At 43.4% G+C, this 17,357-nt stretch overlaps 1 protein-coding gene across 1 annotated transcript; it reads left to right on the top strand.

Moving 5' to 3' along the window:
• The first annotated feature begins 9,605 nt into the window (after positions 1-9,605).
• LOC121568841 (ribonuclease inhibitor-like) lies at positions 9,606-15,448 on the top strand. Its single transcript, XM_045216496.1, has 8 exons — positions 9,606-9,958; positions 12,195-12,542; positions 12,689-12,856; positions 12,954-13,124; positions 13,447-13,620; positions 13,904-14,077; positions 14,195-14,368; positions 14,645-15,448. The coding sequence occupies exons 1-8, from the start codon at positions 9,615-9,617 to the stop codon at positions 14,655-14,657; spliced, it is 1,566 nt and encodes a 521-aa protein (XP_045072431.1). The 5' UTR covers positions 9,606-9,614; the 3' UTR covers positions 14,658-15,448.
• The last annotated feature ends 1,909 nt before the right edge of the window (positions 15,449-17,357 follow it).

Genomic DNA, 17,357 nt, shown 5'->3' on the forward strand with positions numbered 1-17,357 from the left:
ATAGCTATCCTTCGCCCTACGTCTCCTCCTGATTTCCTTCTGTATTTGAAATAAATGCCTTCCCTATATTCTTTTCCAGTTTCGGACAACAAGATAACGCAAAGAGCTCAAAGTCAAGAACAGGGGTGTTCAGCAGGATACAACGTTTTGGAACGTCAGATATAAATATGCTATAGAACAAACATGCCTCTCTTCGACATGTACAATAATGAATCACGTCAACGTTTTGCAACTGAACGTGCCCATTCCCATTCAGGACACATTTGAGTTTTAAAATCATTTTTGTCCACTATCAATTAGGTGAAATGTAATCTCATACCAAATGTAGCCTAAACATAATATGGCCACGGGACGTGTTGAAAATAAGCAAATAACGCAGCAGCTTTCCAGCCTAACAAATGAAAATATTTACGGTACTGCTGTGAAATGTATTTTGGATAGCCTATTTTAACGGAATTTGTAAACTTTTGTTAGTATGTAGGCTACTTGCAATTGAACTTTTGTGAGCTGAGGCTCGTGAGGTGATGACAGGTGAAAAGGGGGACGGGGAGAAAGAGGAGGGTAGGTGGAGGTGATGATAAAGTTATTTTAAATTTAACATACGTTTAGTATTAGAAGCAGATTCATTCATTCCCACTATAGTCACTATAGTCCATTAACACTTCTGCTTGAAAAGCCATTTGCAGACGTTATCACTCCTTTCCTCTACTGCCACCCCTACTCCCCACTCCCCCCCTCTCTCTCTCCTGCTCTCCCCCTCCACTCCCCCTCCCCCCAAACTGTAAGACGCAAGGAAACTCAGTTTACTCCACCGTTTATTTGTGATGGTTTACCCACCTTTATTTGTGATCAAGGTTTACCTAAATCTCATTTACCACTACATCCATGACTCCAACCAGATTACCACTACATCCATGACTCCGGATAGGCTGGCTAAGGTAAGTTTACAAGGCTACATTAAGTGCAGGGAGCATACGTTATAATAACTTAATAGCACTTTATAATTATAATACGTAAATGTAATAGCTATAGGTTTAACTTTCATGAATAATCATTCATAAACTGATTAGAAACTAGCGTGCATAAGTATTTTATTTTTTTTTGTGGTAGTAAACATTTAGGTTTATAATTATTTTTATATAATTTGAGTCCGAATACATGTAGGGCTATCAATTATAATTTCTAAATAAGTGGGTTGTGAAGGTATATGAAAGTACTCTGAGAGATCCATTCAGAAGAGCTCCTGGTGGAGAAGAGAGGAGAGGTGACCTGGAAGCAGAAGCGTGCGTAATTCATAGGCTACAATGGCAAGACAAGCGAATTGAGGTGAAAGAGGCGCTGACAATGCTACGAGATTTGGATTAAATGGAGTAGATGGAAGGGAGGAAAGTGAGATAGATATGGATGATGAATGGGGGAATTTTAAAGATGATGCTAGGTGGATTTTATTATGAGCCTGATCTGCCTCAGCCTCGGCACAAGAGAGAGGTGGAAATTGATGCCCCACCGTGCAGGTGTACCAACTCAGATGGAGGGAGAGAGGAGAAGGGAAGGAGGGCACGGTTTGGATAAAACAGCAGGGGACAATCGCTACAGGTGATTATCAGCACAGAATGGCACCATGGAGTGGGCCCTACACTATCCCAAAGGTAGAATCGACAGAGCACACAGCTTTCAGTATTGTTTAGTGACATGGAGATGTTGAGCACATCAAGGACTGTACTGTAGCCGAGGGCGCCAGGCGAAAGCGGAGGCAAAACGTGATATATAGTAGATGAGCTGGATTATTGCGTCCTGTACGTCCGAGGACTGTACGCGGAATGTTACGCCTTTTTGGAGAGCTTCTGGAACTAAAAATATGGGGTGATTTTTTGAGATACATGCCACGGAACAGCTCAGAGAAATCATGGATACCTGGAAACTGGATACATTGGCCGATTAAAAAGAAGTTTGGGGCGGGTATTGTAAGAACGTGTTGCCATAACAGAGTTAACATTGCCGTTGAGGAGCAATGGTTCCGCAAAAGCTAAATGCAGCTTTACGCAGTACATCCCCAAACAAGACAAGTATGAATTTGGTGGCAGCTGACGTCATAGCAAGTATGTGAAGAATGTTTTCCATATCTGGGGAAAGGTGAGCAGCCTTGAAATGTGGTGATGCGACTTGTGGAACCTTACTTGGTGAGGGTGAAATGTCAACACGGACGATTTTTCACCTCTACTGCCATGGCAAATAAGTTGATTGACAAAAATAAATTAGTTATATTGAAGTTGAGGGGTGCCTTCCTTGGTGAGCAACTAGGGATAGCAGAGCAGCCTTCTCCACAACCGTGCTGAAGCAATGAGACAAAGCGACACTTATGGTTTACAGATTAAGCCAAGAGAGAACGTCTGTATCCTGAGAATGCATGAAAAGTGAGGGTGAGCACGAGAGAAAAAATAGGAGACGCTGACGCACTACAACAACACAACGGTATGTTAAAACATTAGGCTATTGCGCACCTAGCCATACACCTGACCATGCACGGGTGCTCCTGTTGTAGCTAAATAATTCTAACTTATAGTACTGTATTCATTCCAGGTTGTGCGGATAAGATGGCAGAACTGGCAGTTCACGGTGAAAGCAGCCACCCAACGCTGGCCTGTTTCCGTATTCAAACCTGCTTGACCTGGCTGCTATCAACGCGCACGTTTTGTTCACCCTGTGCACTGGTAGGACAATGCCGAGGAGAGAGTTCATCATGGCAGCTGGTATCGGAGCTTCGTGAGAATCACATTAGGCCGGGGGCAAAGGCAGCAGCGCACGACGTGCCAAATGACGCACCACCGCTCTCGGAGAAAAACATTACGGTGCCAGGTGCACGGATAATGCGTAACAAAAACTGCGACTTCTTCGGACCTGTAAGCGATTTGTCTGGGGAAAGTGCTCATTTAAGAATAACGATTTGTCGAAGATTTGTGTTGACTGTCGCTGATATGTCGACTGAAGAGATCCTTCTGCTTAACGGACAAACGGCTGTTATGCGTAAAAGGCAACACATGCCCGGAGAGAGGGCTACAACGGGTCATTAATGACTGACACCAGTATAGGCTGTTTATACGACTGACACTTATGCTTGTTATATTATTTTATAATACCATTATTGTTTTACATTTGCTCATTGTACACTTTAGTTGAGCTGACTTGGGCCATTTAGCCCTACAGACAGTGCGTATTTTGGATACACCTACAGTGGGGAGAACAAGTATTTTGATACACCGTCGATTTTGAGGTTTTCCTACTTACAAAGCATGTAGTCTGTAATTTTTATCATAGGTGCACACTTCAACCGTGATTGACCGTCATCTTGAACTTCTTCCATCCCAGCCTTGTGCAGGTCTACAATTGTATCCCTGATGTCCTTACACAGCTCTCTGGTCTTGGCCATTGTGGGAGGTTGGAGTCTGTTTGATTGAGTGTGTGGACAGGTGTCTTTATACAGGTAACAAGTTCAAACATGTGCAGTTAATACAGTTAATGAGTGGAGAACAGGAGGGCTTCTTAAAGAAAAACTAACAGGTCTGTGAGAGCCAGAATTCTTACTGGTTGGTAGGGATCAAATACTTATGTCATGCAATAAAAGCAAATTAATTACTTAAAAAATCCTACAAATGTGATTTTCTGATTTTTTTTGTTTTAGATTCAGTCTCTCACAGTTGAAGTGTACCTATGATAAAAATTACAGACCTCTACATGCTTTGTAAGTAGGAAAACCTGCAAAATCGGCAGTGTATCAAATACTTGTTCTCCCCATTGTATAGCCTACTAGCTAGCCTACTTAGACTATAGACTAACATAAGAAAGGCTGTTATAAAAAGAAGATGCTTCTATATTTCAGTTACTGTGACTGTGATTTTCTGTATCGTTCTTTTTCGCAAAATCTACTAATAAAATGGAGTTACCATTTAAAATGTGGTGTTTCTTTCCCTCAATAAAACAGAACAACCTATGCTATTATAAAGGTCTACAACTCTAAATGTAATCAAGCAGCATGGCCTATGGTAGGGTCACCGGAAAACCTGTGGTGAGGCGGCATTTGCAACAGCGCTTTTCAATCTTTTGGTTTAGTTTATTAAAATACAGTATGTGAATGCGGATCAAATTTGGTTTATATTCTTGTGAACACCAATACTTTTTCAATCCAAAATGATTCACTTGAATTTATCCAATAAACACAATAGCTGACAGACTGTGAGTACATTTTTTTAATAAGGCCTGCAGTTGCATAGGGCAGAACTATACGATGCAAGCCTGCATAAAAGCAAGCTCAGCCCTGTGCGTTTCATTGTCCATCAAGTTGCTTCTCTGTGTCTGTGTATAGAACCCCCTCCTTTAAAAATAGAATGAATATAGTACAAGTTTGCCTGCAATTTGACAGGGGTTTCATCCTCCCCAAGTTCAGGAGTTTTTCCAGGAATTAAAAAACGTGACCTGATTAGAAAAACTTTGGTCCCATCATAGCCCATATTAAACCTTTTTAGATTAATCACGTCATACTGTATAATGTCCAGAGTTTTACCTGGTTAGGTTCGCAAATCAGGAAAACTATGGGCCCAGATGTTTTTTTTCCCGCCACATCACTCTGGGTCCTGAGGGACAGCTTTGGTATAGGCCACACAGGCTAAACTCATGAAATCTATACCTAGGCTAAACTTTTAGAATGCAACAGAGCCTAAACCAAATGATGACTTGTCTTCTGCAGAAGTTTACTTATAGTATATTCAGCTACTGTACATAGTTTAGCAACATTTTTACATTTAAGTCATTTAGCAGACGCTCTTATCCAGAGCGACATACAGTTACTGCACACATTATTATTTTTCACACCCCGGGTCTTTATTTTGTGAGAGTCTCTGGCTTCGGAACTGGGCAATGCAACCTGGAGAGGATGCGGCTGTTTGTGGATGGAGAGGGCAGCACTGTCCCGTGGGAGGTCGAGTTGAGTATGTTGTCTTTCATGAGGTTCCTTGATTGGTGGGCGTGTAGGGCCAACCGCTGATAAACCCCACTGAAGAAGAAGAAGAAGAAGAAGAAGAAGAAGAGTGTAGTGCGGATTGAAATGGAGGAAATTGAGAAAAGTTGGTGAAGTAACAGCTGTGCTGGAATGCGAACAATATGGGTGTCAGTTCTGATGGTATGGAGCGGGAGGATGAGGGTCAAGGACCGGAATGGTCTGTAGTGGAAAGACATAGGAAGAAGAGAGATCATGATATAGAAAGCAGTGGAGCATCTAGTAAAGAAAGCATAAAGAGGGCCAATGTAGGGAAGCAAGAGTAGTGATGTGTTGGAGTGGAAAGTGGTGATAGTGTTTGATGAGACCACAGGGCCTCACTTACACCCTATCCGACTAACTAATACCATAGAGAAAGAGATAGGTGAAGTGAAATTAGCTTGGTTCATTGGAAATGGTAGATTGTTAATATTGTCTGGTAGCCAGCCTCAGCAAGAGACGATTTTGAAAATGGAAAAAGCTTAATGGGAAGAAGATTAAAAGCCATCTCCCTGGTGCGTATGCTAGATTGAGGGGAGTTATCACTGGAGTCCCAATATCTATGTCCACAGATGATATTAAAGAAAATGTGAAGGGAGGCAGAGTGATTGAGGCCAAAAGATTGATCAAGAGGGTCAAAGAAGTGAAAGCTTATCATTGATGCTGAGGTTAGAAAAAGTATTGCCGGGAAAAGTACAGATAGGATTCCTTAGTTTCAATTTGTCCCATATGCACTGCAGTGTTTTAAATGCCAAAGAATGGGACATGTAGCTGCTCAGTGTAAAGGAAGGAAAAGATGTGCCAAGTGTGGAGGGGCACATGTTTACGGTGAATGTGGAAGCAATGTGAAGGTTAAGTGCTGTAATTGTGGGGGAGAACACAGTGCAGCATTTGGTGGATGCCAGGTACAGAGAGAGGCTAGAGAGGCTCAGAGATATAGGATCAGTCATGACTGTATCTTATGCAGAGGCCGTAAAACAGATTGGTAGAACTACAGTGCGGACTGATGGAGCTTACATAGATGTACCTGTAATAAGTGGACCTTACTGTCGGGGTGGTGCTTCTGCTGGTCCTGGCATGGTTTCGAGGACTGTTCAGAAATCTTGTGCTCATGAATGTGCGGTGTCAAAGGACACTTTTGATAATGAATCAAGTTGACTTCATGGCTTTTATTGGCAAGGTTATCCAATACGACTCAGGTTGTGGAAAGCAGAAATGCCAGGTTAAAGAGATATTGGGGTAACAGATGTTACTGTTGAAATGGTTGTTGACATGCTGAACAATCCTAAGGGGTGGAGTGTTTCAGCATGATATAGATAAAGTTTAATGGGGTTGGGTATGGTTGATTTTCAAGGCAGTACAGAATTGGGCAGATGTCATGATTGATCGTACATTCCAGCACAGTAGGTGGCGGCATGCTCTTAAACGATTGTTTGCGGACCGCCATAATATCATAGAAAAAGAGGAAGAAGAAGAAAAGGAAGAGGAGGAAGAAGAGAAAGACGGAACCACTCACCCCTAGCGCTTTCTCGAAAACGTGAATTTATCGAGACGAATTGGTAAAATAGAATAAGGGAGAAAAGCGAAGCAGTATAGAACTATGGAATTGCATTTAGTTCGGTGTTGTTTTTGTAATTTATAGCAAAGAAACGTGGAATGTGATGAATGCTAGCCTGTACATTATCGTAGCCATTTACTGTAGCTTTTAGCTTATGTAGTGTAGCTACGTTGGTAGAGCATGGCGCTTGCAACGCCAGGGTTGTGGGTTCGATTCCCACGGGGGCCAGTATGAAAATGTATGCACTCACTAACTGTAAGTCGCTCTGGATAAGAGCGTCTGCTAAATGACTAAAATGTCAAATGTAGTCCGCTTAGCCCAGACTGATTCCTAATAGGACCCGGAATCAAGCTGATGAAGCAGATTCAGTGTTTTGTCAACTAGTTAGCTACATAGGCCACATCGATCATGTTTACATTCCTAAAGATCGCAAATTATTTGATCAGTCTCCAAACTTGGCTAGCTCAGTGGCCTTGTGGTTAGGGGGTCTGCCCTGAGATTGGAAGGTTGTGAGTTCAATCCTGGCCGAGTCATACCAAAGACTGTAAACATGGGACTTGATGCATCTCTGCTTGGCACTCAGCATTAAGGCGATAGATTGGGGGTAAGGCCCTGCGATAGACTAGCGTCCTGTCCAGGGGGTGTACTTGCTAAATAGCCTCACGGGGGGGGCAGTATGAAAAATGTACGCACTCACTCATTGTAAGTCGCTCTGGATAAGAGCGTCTGCTAAATGACAAAAAATAAATAAAAATTAAGCTGCCTCGTTCTACAGAAACAGTAGATAGGGCAGGAGCCTATGAGCCGTTCCGGCTCGCACAAGCCAAGGCACTTACTAACTTGGCTAGCTACCTAGCTGATGTTTACATGACTAAAACAATGGATAGCCAGCTACAATGGCTAGCTAGCAAAGACTGTTGCCTTAATTTCACAAGGTTAGCCTATTTTAAAGTAATAATCTTCAAAATCAAGGTTTAAAAGCACCAATGATGAGCAAGCCTGGGTACCATCATGCCACTCCTTGTCATGCCAAACTGTTTGGCATATGTCACGGAGTACAAGGAGTATAATGTTAACACAAACAGATACCCAGGCTACCAATGAGAAGCTGAGGTGGAAATCTTAGCAATAATCATTTGTGGTTTAACATGTTAATGAATAATTTCCCATATGAGAGGCAGTGCAATTTTAAGGAGTAATGGCAGTACATCACTGATATAGTGTACCTATATGCACACAGTACCAATATTGCTAATCACAATATTCTTTGTGTTTACAGGTCAATGGTTGGTTGGTAGTGGGATCTCCTTGCAGCCTTTATCAGCGTGAGGGACCAGCTAGCCTGCCTTACTACATTCTACACAGATTCTGTCTCTGGAGAAATTGGAGGGACACAAACGTTCGTAGTAACAGATCCACCTCCTCTGAATCCAGGGAAATGTTTTTCCCTGGGAAAAAAAACGGTTGACTGAGCAAAGGTAAGATGATCACATTCACCAAGGCACAGTAAGAACAGATGACCAGATCAAAATGAGTCTATGGAAAATGAATGTGTCATTTGGAATACAGTAGGGCATGTTCATTGAAGTGTTAGTATTTCATATTGCACAGAGACCTGCCTATAGAAAATAAGAAATACTTTTATTTGCCAATTTGACAGGAAAGCCTCTGCCTCACATGTGGGGAACTCCAGCAATAAGTTAAAAAGCCATCCTGAAGAAAAAGTATCAAAGTCCGCCAGGGGGGGAGACTGAGCATCCATTTTATATACATTGCGATCTCCACTATCAAGCTGGTGAAAGTAGCAAGGGGAACCAACATGAGTATATTTTAACTGAGCCAGGCTACAGGAGAAGACACCAAGGAACATGCTCATCCCTAAACTCAGGAGTCGATGAGCCTATCAGAACAGCTCTGACAAAGGGCGTCTCTGGTATTGGCAAAACTAGCCAGGTGCGTCAGATCATTCTTAACTGGGCAGAGGGAAAAGGAAACCAGGAAGTCCATCTCATATTTCCCCTTCCTTTCCGGGAGCTGAATTTGCTGAAGGAGAGACTGAGTCTGATTGAACTTCTTTACGAGTTTTTCCCAGAATTGAAAGAACCTGGAATTTCCAACTTGGAGAACTGCAGAGTTGTGTTCTTCCTTGACGGTCTGGATGAATTCCGTCGTCCTCTCGACTTCAAGAACAGCCTGATGGTGACCGATGTCACAGAGGCTTCCTCCGTGCCGGCACTGCTGACAAACCTCATTATTGGTAATCTTCTTCCCTCCGCCGCTCACATATGGATTACCTCCAGACCTGCGGCAGTCAGTCGCATCCCTCTTCAATACATTGACAGAGTGTCAGAAATCGAAGGCTTCACCGACTCACAGAAAGAGGAGTTCTTCAGGAGAGCAATCAATGACAAGAACCAGGCTAAAGCTGTTATCACCTACTTGAAGAACTCGAAGGGCCTCTACGACTTGTGCCAGATACCTTTTATCTGTTCGATCTCAGCGTCCATACTCGAGAAACAGACATATGTACCCGACAAAACATGCGAACCTGTCGCACTAACTCCATTATTCAACGACCTACTCATCCTGTTACAAATGGAGCGCCGGCAATGTAAAGATGGTTGATGAATTGGGGGATCTAGCCTTTAAGCAATTGGTGAAAGGCAACACAGTTTTTCTGAGGAAGACCTACGAGAGTGCAACATTGATGTCCAAGTGGCAGCCATGTACGCAAAAGTGAACATACCCATCTTCAGGGAGGATATTGGGCTGCACTCAAAAGAAGATGTACTACTTTGGGCATACTACCATCCAGGAGTTCTTCGCCGCAATGCGGTTTCTTCAATCTGTTGGCAGCCAAGATGAAAACCGTCTGACGACGGAAAACCAAGATCGAGAGAACTCTCTGGTTTTTGGAGATGCCACCCAACTCAAGAGCGCGGTGGACATGACTTACTGGAGCAAGACCCGGACATATCGGACCTCTTCCTTCGCTTCCTCCTCGGCATTACGCAGAACTTTAACCAGATGTTCTCAGAGGCTGGTTTCACCTCGTCTACTGCCCTTCCGGAAATGTTAGAGTACATCAAGAAGAAGGTCATGGAGAATCCCTCTTCACCGAGGACCCTCAACTTGCTGAACTGCCTGAGGGAACTGAAAGACTACTCTCTAGAAACTGATGGCATGCGCTTTCTCGAGACGGGAATCCCCCCAGATGCCAAATATCCACCTGCACATTGGTCCGACCTGGCCTCTCTGTTAGTGGCATCGAAGTCTGGGTCGACAGACATGTTTGGGTTGGAAGTAGAGAACAGAGGAGACAAGGAACTTCTGAGGATGCTGCCAGTGATCAAAGCTTCCCAGAGAGTCATGTAAGTACTTGGTCATTTAATAATACCAGCTATTATACAGTGCCCTCCACTAATATTGGCACCCTTATTAAACATGAGCAAAACGGCTGTGAATTTTTTTCTTTATTTATCCTCTTGGCCTTTCATTCAAAAAATGTACAAAAATCTAACCTTTTAATTAATGTAAAATAATTGAAAGAAAAAATATTCTTATCATAAAACAAATATTTCTCTCATATGTGAGCCACAATTATTGGCACCCCTTTATTCAATACTTTGTGCAACATCCCTTTGCCAAGATAACAGCTCTGAGTCTTCTCCTATAATGCGTAATGAGGTTGGAGAACACATGGCAAGGGATCTGAGACCCTTCCTCCATACAGAATCTCTCCAGATCCTTCAGATTCCGAGGTCCAAGCTTGTGGACTCTCTTCTTCAGCTCATCCCACATGTTTTCTATTGGGTTTAGGTCAGGGGACTGGGATGGCCATGAGAAAAACCTTGATTCTGTGGTCAGTGAACCATTTTTGTGTTGATTTTGAGGTGTGCTTTGGATCATTGTCCTGCTGGAAGATCCAACCACGGCCCAGTTTAAGCTTCCTAGCAGAGGCAGTCAGGTTTTGATTTAATATCTGCTGGTACTTGGAGTCCATGATACCATGAATCCTAACAAGTTGTCCAGGGCCTTTGGAAGAAAAACAGCCTCACAACATCAAAGATCCACCACCATACTTTTCAGCATGGCCATCTTTCTGTCTATGCCAAACCCACTGGTGTTTGTTTCCAAAAAGCTATATTTTGGTCTCATCTGACCATAGAACCTGGTCCCATTCAAAGATCCAGTTACGTTTGGCAAACTGTAGGCGCTTGAGTTTGCTGTTTGATGACAGCAAAGGCTTTTTTTATGGCAACCCTCCCGAACAACTTGTGGTTATATAGGTGTGGCGTCTGATCGTAGTTTTGGAGACTTTCTGACCCCAAGACCCAACTAACGTCTGCAATCCTCCAGTTGTGATCCTTGGATATTTTTTGGCCACTCTAACCCTCCTCCTCACTGCATGTGGGCAATATAGACACACGTCCTCTTCCAGGCCAATTGTTAACATCTCCAGTTGCTTTACATCAACAATCCCGTCTGGATTACTGCAACTCGCTGTTGGCTGGGCTCCCTGCCTGTGCCATTAAACCCCTACAACTCATCCAGAATGCCGCAGCCCGTCTGGTGTTCAACCTTCCCAAGTTCTCTCACGTCACCCCGCTCCACCGCACACTCCACTGGCTTCCAGTTGAAGCTCGCATCTGTTACAAGACCATGGTGCTTGCCTATGGAGCTGTGAGGGATCGGCACCTCTGTACCTTCAGGCTCTGATCAGTCCCTACATCCAAACGAGGGCATTGCGTTCATCCACCTCTGGCCTGCTGGCTCCCCTTCCTCTGCGGAAGCATAGTTCCCGCTCAGCCCAGTCAAAACTGTTCGCTGCTCTGGCACCCCAATGGTGGAACAAGCTCCCTCATGACGCCAGGACAGCGGAGTCACTCACCACCTTCCGGAGACATTTGAAACCCCACCTCTTTAAGGAATACCTGGGATAGGATAAAGTAATCCTTCTACCCCCCCCCCCTAGAAAAAATAAAAAATAAAAAAATAGATATTGTAAAGTGGTTATCCCACTGGCTATAGGGTGAATGCACCTATTTGTAAGTCGCTCTGGATAAGAGCGTCTGCTAAATGACGTAAATGTAATGTAAATGTCTTTAAACTTCTTAATTATTGCCCTGATAGAGGAATTGGCATTTTCAACTGTTGAGCTATTTTCTTATAGCCATTTCCTGATTTGTGCAGCTCAACAACCTTTTGTTGCACATCATTACTGTGTTCTCGGGTCTTTCCCATAGTGATGGATGACTATGGGAACTTGAGCTGTGTGTCACCTCATATTTATACCCCAGTGAAACAGGAAGTCATGGCTTACCACTTAAGTGTTCCTAATCACTCAGGTGAATTTAGCGTAAAATATGAATGGGAATATACTTCAGTTAGATTTTTTCACAGCCCGTTTTGCTCATATTTACCAAGGGTGCCAATATTCGTGGAGGGCACTGTATATCGATATGAAATGTCCGTAACGCACAAGATAATTGTCATCAAAATGATGTAATTCAAGTTTGTTGGGCTCGTCTTACAGTTTTGGTGGTTCAAGTGGCTACTAGTATGACTTCTAATGTTCTTTTTGATTCCATAAACCCTCCCCACCAGGCTGTCATATCACAACCTGACTGAGAAATCCTGTGAATGTCTGGCCTCGGCGCTCACCTCAAAGGTGTCCAATCTGAAAGCTCTGGACCTGAGTTTCAACACGCTGAAGGACTCAGGAGTGCAGCTACTGGCGGCCGGCCTGGCCAAGCCACACTGCCGACTGGAGAGACTGAACCTGTCCGGCTGCAGGGTGAAACAGGATGGCTTTGCCGCTCTGGCCAAAGCTCTCAAATCCAACCCCTCGCACCTGCGAAAGCTGGATCTGAGCGGCAACGAACCGGGAGAATCGGGGGTGTTTCATCTCATTGACGGACTAAAGGTTGTTAAGTGCGAACTGCAGATCCTGAAGTGAGTATTGAATCAATGAGTATTAAATAAATGTCCACAGAACCTGTTGTTCTGATTATGTGTAGGCTTGCTTTACCCCCACTTGTAATATCCTTCGGTAAGGAAATACAGTTGTTGTCTTCTAATTTTATTTTAATCTTTATTAGGCTTTCAAATTGTAAGCTGGGCCTGGAGCTGTGCCAGGCTCTGGCAGTGTTGCTGATCGACAACCCCAGACACCTGAGAGAGCTGGACATCAGTCTGAACAACCTGGGAGACAGGGGGGTGGAGCTGCTCATGGATTTACTGAAGTTGACCCAGATTTACAAATTAGAGTGGGTACCAATAAGGGACTGAATGTGTATTGCGACCACACACTGAATCAGAAGTCGAATATTCACTGTAATAAATGAACCATCTCCTTTCAACCAGGTTGTACTGTTGTCAGCTCACTGAGAAATGCTGTAAGCACATGTCTGGATGTCTGGTGAACATCCCCAGTCTGAGGGAGCTCAACCTGAGCAACAACAACCTGAAGGACGAGGGGGTCAAGATGCTCTGCAACGCCTTCGGACTGCCCGGCTGTCAACTGGAGAAACTCAAGTAAGTTAGCTAGCTCACGGAGAGTTGTGCCCAATTCCATGTACACCAGATTAAATCAATTTAGACAATTTTGGCGGGCCAAAACAAATCACTTATGGGCCGAATTTTGCCCGCTGGCCGCCAGTGTGCTTTGCTGGCCATATGAGCTGAATAGCACAACACATTCAAACTTAGCGAATTTGTATATGAAATTTGTATTTTTGCTATCTTATCATTTTCCAAACTCCTTTGATACCATACATGCATATTAAATAATAAAATAATTGATTAATTAATCAATGAATTGACATTGAAGAGTGTTGCCCTTCTTCCGTCTCTTCAGTCTGGCGCGCTGTGGCTTCACGTCTGAAGGCTGTCGTTGGGTGGCTGGAGGGTTCAGTTTTGGCCCCACCTTCCTCAAACAGCTGGATATCAGCAGGAACCACCTGGGTGACTCGGATGTTGCCGCGTTCTTCCTGTTCCTCAAAACGATACGCTTTTCACTGGAGACCCTACGGTGAGTACAGTGATTAGACTGTACAATTGTAGAAGGCCTAACTGTTCACCATTGATTAGTTTAGTTGATAGATATATTTTATAATTGAAATGGCACATCAGTGAACAAAACTACTGAGGATGACTCGTGTGTGTGATTTAAAGGGACAGTACACTCAAATCAAATGAGACTACTTTGGATGTCTAAACATTTAACAATCTTTGATTTTGGACTGTAATGTTGTGTGTATTTGTAGAAAATTTGCTCAAATGTTAAATAGTCTCCCCCCCACACACACACCTAGAGTGAGTGACTGTAAGCTGACAGAGCGATGCTGTCCGGAGCTGGTCGAAGCTCTCAGCTCCAAGCTCACCAACCTGAAAGAGCTGGATCTCTCTAGAAACGAACTGGGAGACAGCGGTGTAAAAACAATCTGCATGGGACTGACCTCAACAACCTGTAAACTGGAGAGACTGTTGTAAGTAACATGTTGACAGTGTTCATACTGTATTATAAGGATATTCACAAAAAAATGCATTTATAATGCCTTGTTGAATGAGGTGAAGTGAATATCCTCTGTCTCTCCCCCCCCCAGTCTGAGATGCTGTGGGATCACAGCAGAGGGCTGCTCCTCCCTAGCCTTAGCCCTGAAGTCCAGCCACTCCAGCATCACAGAGCTAGGCCTGATGGGAAATGACACGGGAGAAGATGGACTGAGAATTCTCTCTGCCATCAGGGACGACCCACGCTACAAACTACAGACTCTAGAGTAAGTACTGGCGCCATCGAAGCTCAGAAAAGTTACCTGTTAATGTTATCATACAAACAGTGTAAAATGTTTTTTTCTTTCTTGAACTTGAAAGATATTCTCTAGATATACTCTAGAGATGCTGCCCTCTTGCTTTAGCTTCTTTGAGAAATGTTACCAATAGGTTTTTGTCTACGTATTCATAATTTGTAGGCCTACATTAGTGCGATGTAATGAGCTTGGCCTACAGGTTTTATTTGTTATTAGTCCATTTGTTAAAGTTATTCTTCTTTCCAGAATAAACGATTGAGAGTGGCTTTGCTCGCTGGAGGTGGTTCTCGGCTCAACCTTTTCCCAAATCTGGAGTGAAGTTACTTAATGAGGAACACTCTGGAGTGAAGATACGAAAAGATTGGCTCACAAGTCTCGACACACAGTACTTTCAGGTGAACAGTAGGCACTTGACCTGCTTTGGACCACATTGACTGATTCACTGACTTTTGAACCCTTTTAAAATACCTTACAGTGACATGCAGTGAGCTGTATCCTGGCTGCTCACACTTGAACAGAAGGCCAATGATTATTAACCTAGAAACAGATATTGGCTGAAAGTGGCTGAAATGACACACACAGTGTTACTAACTCTGTTCCTCTGGTCTTGCTACAGTATCAACCCATTTAGCCTTAGCAGAAGCTTTACAATATGTTTTGCACGTTAATATGTACACCAGAATGTATAGCCTTTGTAACAGGCACCTCTGCTCCTCAAACACACGTGACCGGCCTCTTGAGAACATTGTCTTAGCCAACTACAGTACGAAAAGCTAGCAGTTTGGTGGAGTGAGGTTACGAATCCATTTCAGTCACGCATTCTCTGAGGGAGAAGGATGATGCAGTGTTTTTCATTTTAACACTGGCACATTACCTTGGTTTAGTCTTTTGTTTTTCAATGTTTTTTATTTCTTTTATTTCTTTTGAAAGTGCGTTTTCATCAAGATGACCAAATGTATCAGAATGTATACAGTAGTACAACTCTGGGTTGATTTACTATTGTTGGGTTCAATGTACATTTTACCCAAATATACCTAGCTACAGTGAGGGGGGAAAAAAGTATTTGATCCCCTGCTGATTTTGTACGTTTGCCCACTGACAAAGACATGATCAGTCTATACATTTAATGGTAGGTTTATTTGAACAGTGAGAGACAGAATAACAACAAAAAAATCCAGAAGAACGCATGTCAAAAATGTTATAAATTGATTTGCATTTTAATGAGGGAAATAAGTATTTGACCCCTCTGCAAAACCCTTGTTGGCAATCACAGAGGTCAGACGTTTCTTGTAGTTGGCTACCAGGTTTGCACACATCTCAGGAGGGATTTTGTCCCACTCCTCTTTGCAGATCTTCTCCAAGTCATGAAGGTTTTGAGGCTGACGTTTGGCAACTCGAACCTTCAGCTCCCTCCACAGATTTTCTATGGGATTAAGGTCTGGAGACTGGCTAGGCCACTCCAGGACCTTAATGTGCTTCTTCTTGAGCCACTCCTTTGTTGCCTTGGCCGTGTGTTTTGGGTCATTGTCATGCTGGAATACCCATCCACGACCCATTTTCAATGCCCTGGCTGAGGGAAGGAGGTTCTCACCCAAGATTTGACGGTACATGGCCCCGTCCATCGTCCCTTTGATTCGGTGAAGTTGTCCTGTCCCCTTAGCAGAAAAACACCCCCAAAGCATAATGTTTCCACCTCTATGTTTGACGGTGGGGATGGTGTTCTTGGGGTCATAGGCAGCATTCCTCCTCCTCCAAACACGTTGAGTTGATGCCAAAGAGCTCGATTTTGGTCTCATCTGACCACAACACTTTCACCCAGTTCTCCTCTGAATCATTCAGATGTTCATTGGCAAACTTCAGACGGGCCTGTATATGTGCTTTCTTGAGCAGGGGGACCTTGCGGGTGCTGCAGGATTTCAGTCCTTCACGGCGTAGTGTGTTACCAATTGTTTTCTTGGTGACTATGGTCCCAGCTGCCTTGAGATCATTGACAAGATCCTCCCGTGTAGTTCTGGGCGGATTCCTCACCGTTCTCATGATCATTGCAACGCCACGAGGTGAGATCTTGCATGGAGCCCCAGGCCGAGGGAGATTGACAGTTATTTTGTGTTTCTTCCATTTGCGAATAATCGCACCAACTGTTGTCACCTTCTCACCAAGCTGCTTGGCGATGGTCTTGTAGCCCATTCCAGCCTTGTGTAGGTCTACAATCTTGTCCCCGACGTCCTTGGAGAGCTCTTTGGTCTTGCCATGGTGGAGAGTTTGGAATCTGATTGATTGATTGCTTCTCTTGACAGGTGTCTTTTATACAGTTAACAAACTGAGATTAGGAGCACTCCCTTTAAGAGTGTGCTCCTAATCTCAGCTCGTTACCTGTATAAAAGACACCTGGGAGCCAGAAATCTTTCTGATTGAGAGGGGGTCAAATACTTATTTCCCTCATTTAAAATGCAAATCAATTTATAACATTTTTGACATGCGTTTTTCTGGATTTTGTTGTTAATCTGTCTCTCAATGTTCAAATAAACCTACCATTAAAATTATAGACTGATCATTTCTTTGTCAGTGGGCAAACATACAAAATCAGCAGGGGATCAAATGCTTTTTTCCCTCACTGTACCTCTATTGGTAATAATGGTTTTAAAAAACGTACTAATGGGAGGTATAACTACAGAAGCTTTCAAACTTTGGTCATAAGTTTTAGGTCTGGTCTCCAAATGTGTTTGAACCTACTGCAACAGTCTGGTAGATGCTGTATTTCAAGTTAAACAAGTGCCTTTTGAGTTGTGTGATTGTGCGTGACACACAGTTCTCTACTATTTTTCTCCTCTGCTCTTGTAATGTTCTTTCACAAATACCTTGTAGAACACAACAGTTTTTGTTAATAATAATAATATGCCATTTAGCAGACGCTTTTATCCAAAGCGACTTACAGTCATGCGTGCATAATTCTTTTTTG

The sequence above is a fragment of the Coregonus clupeaformis genome, unplaced genomic scaffold (assembly GCF_020615455.1).
Source record: "Coregonus clupeaformis isolate EN_2021a unplaced genomic scaffold, ASM2061545v1 scaf0724, whole genome shotgun sequence".
NCBI lineage: Eukaryota > Metazoa > Chordata > Actinopteri > Salmoniformes > Salmonidae > Coregonus > Coregonus clupeaformis.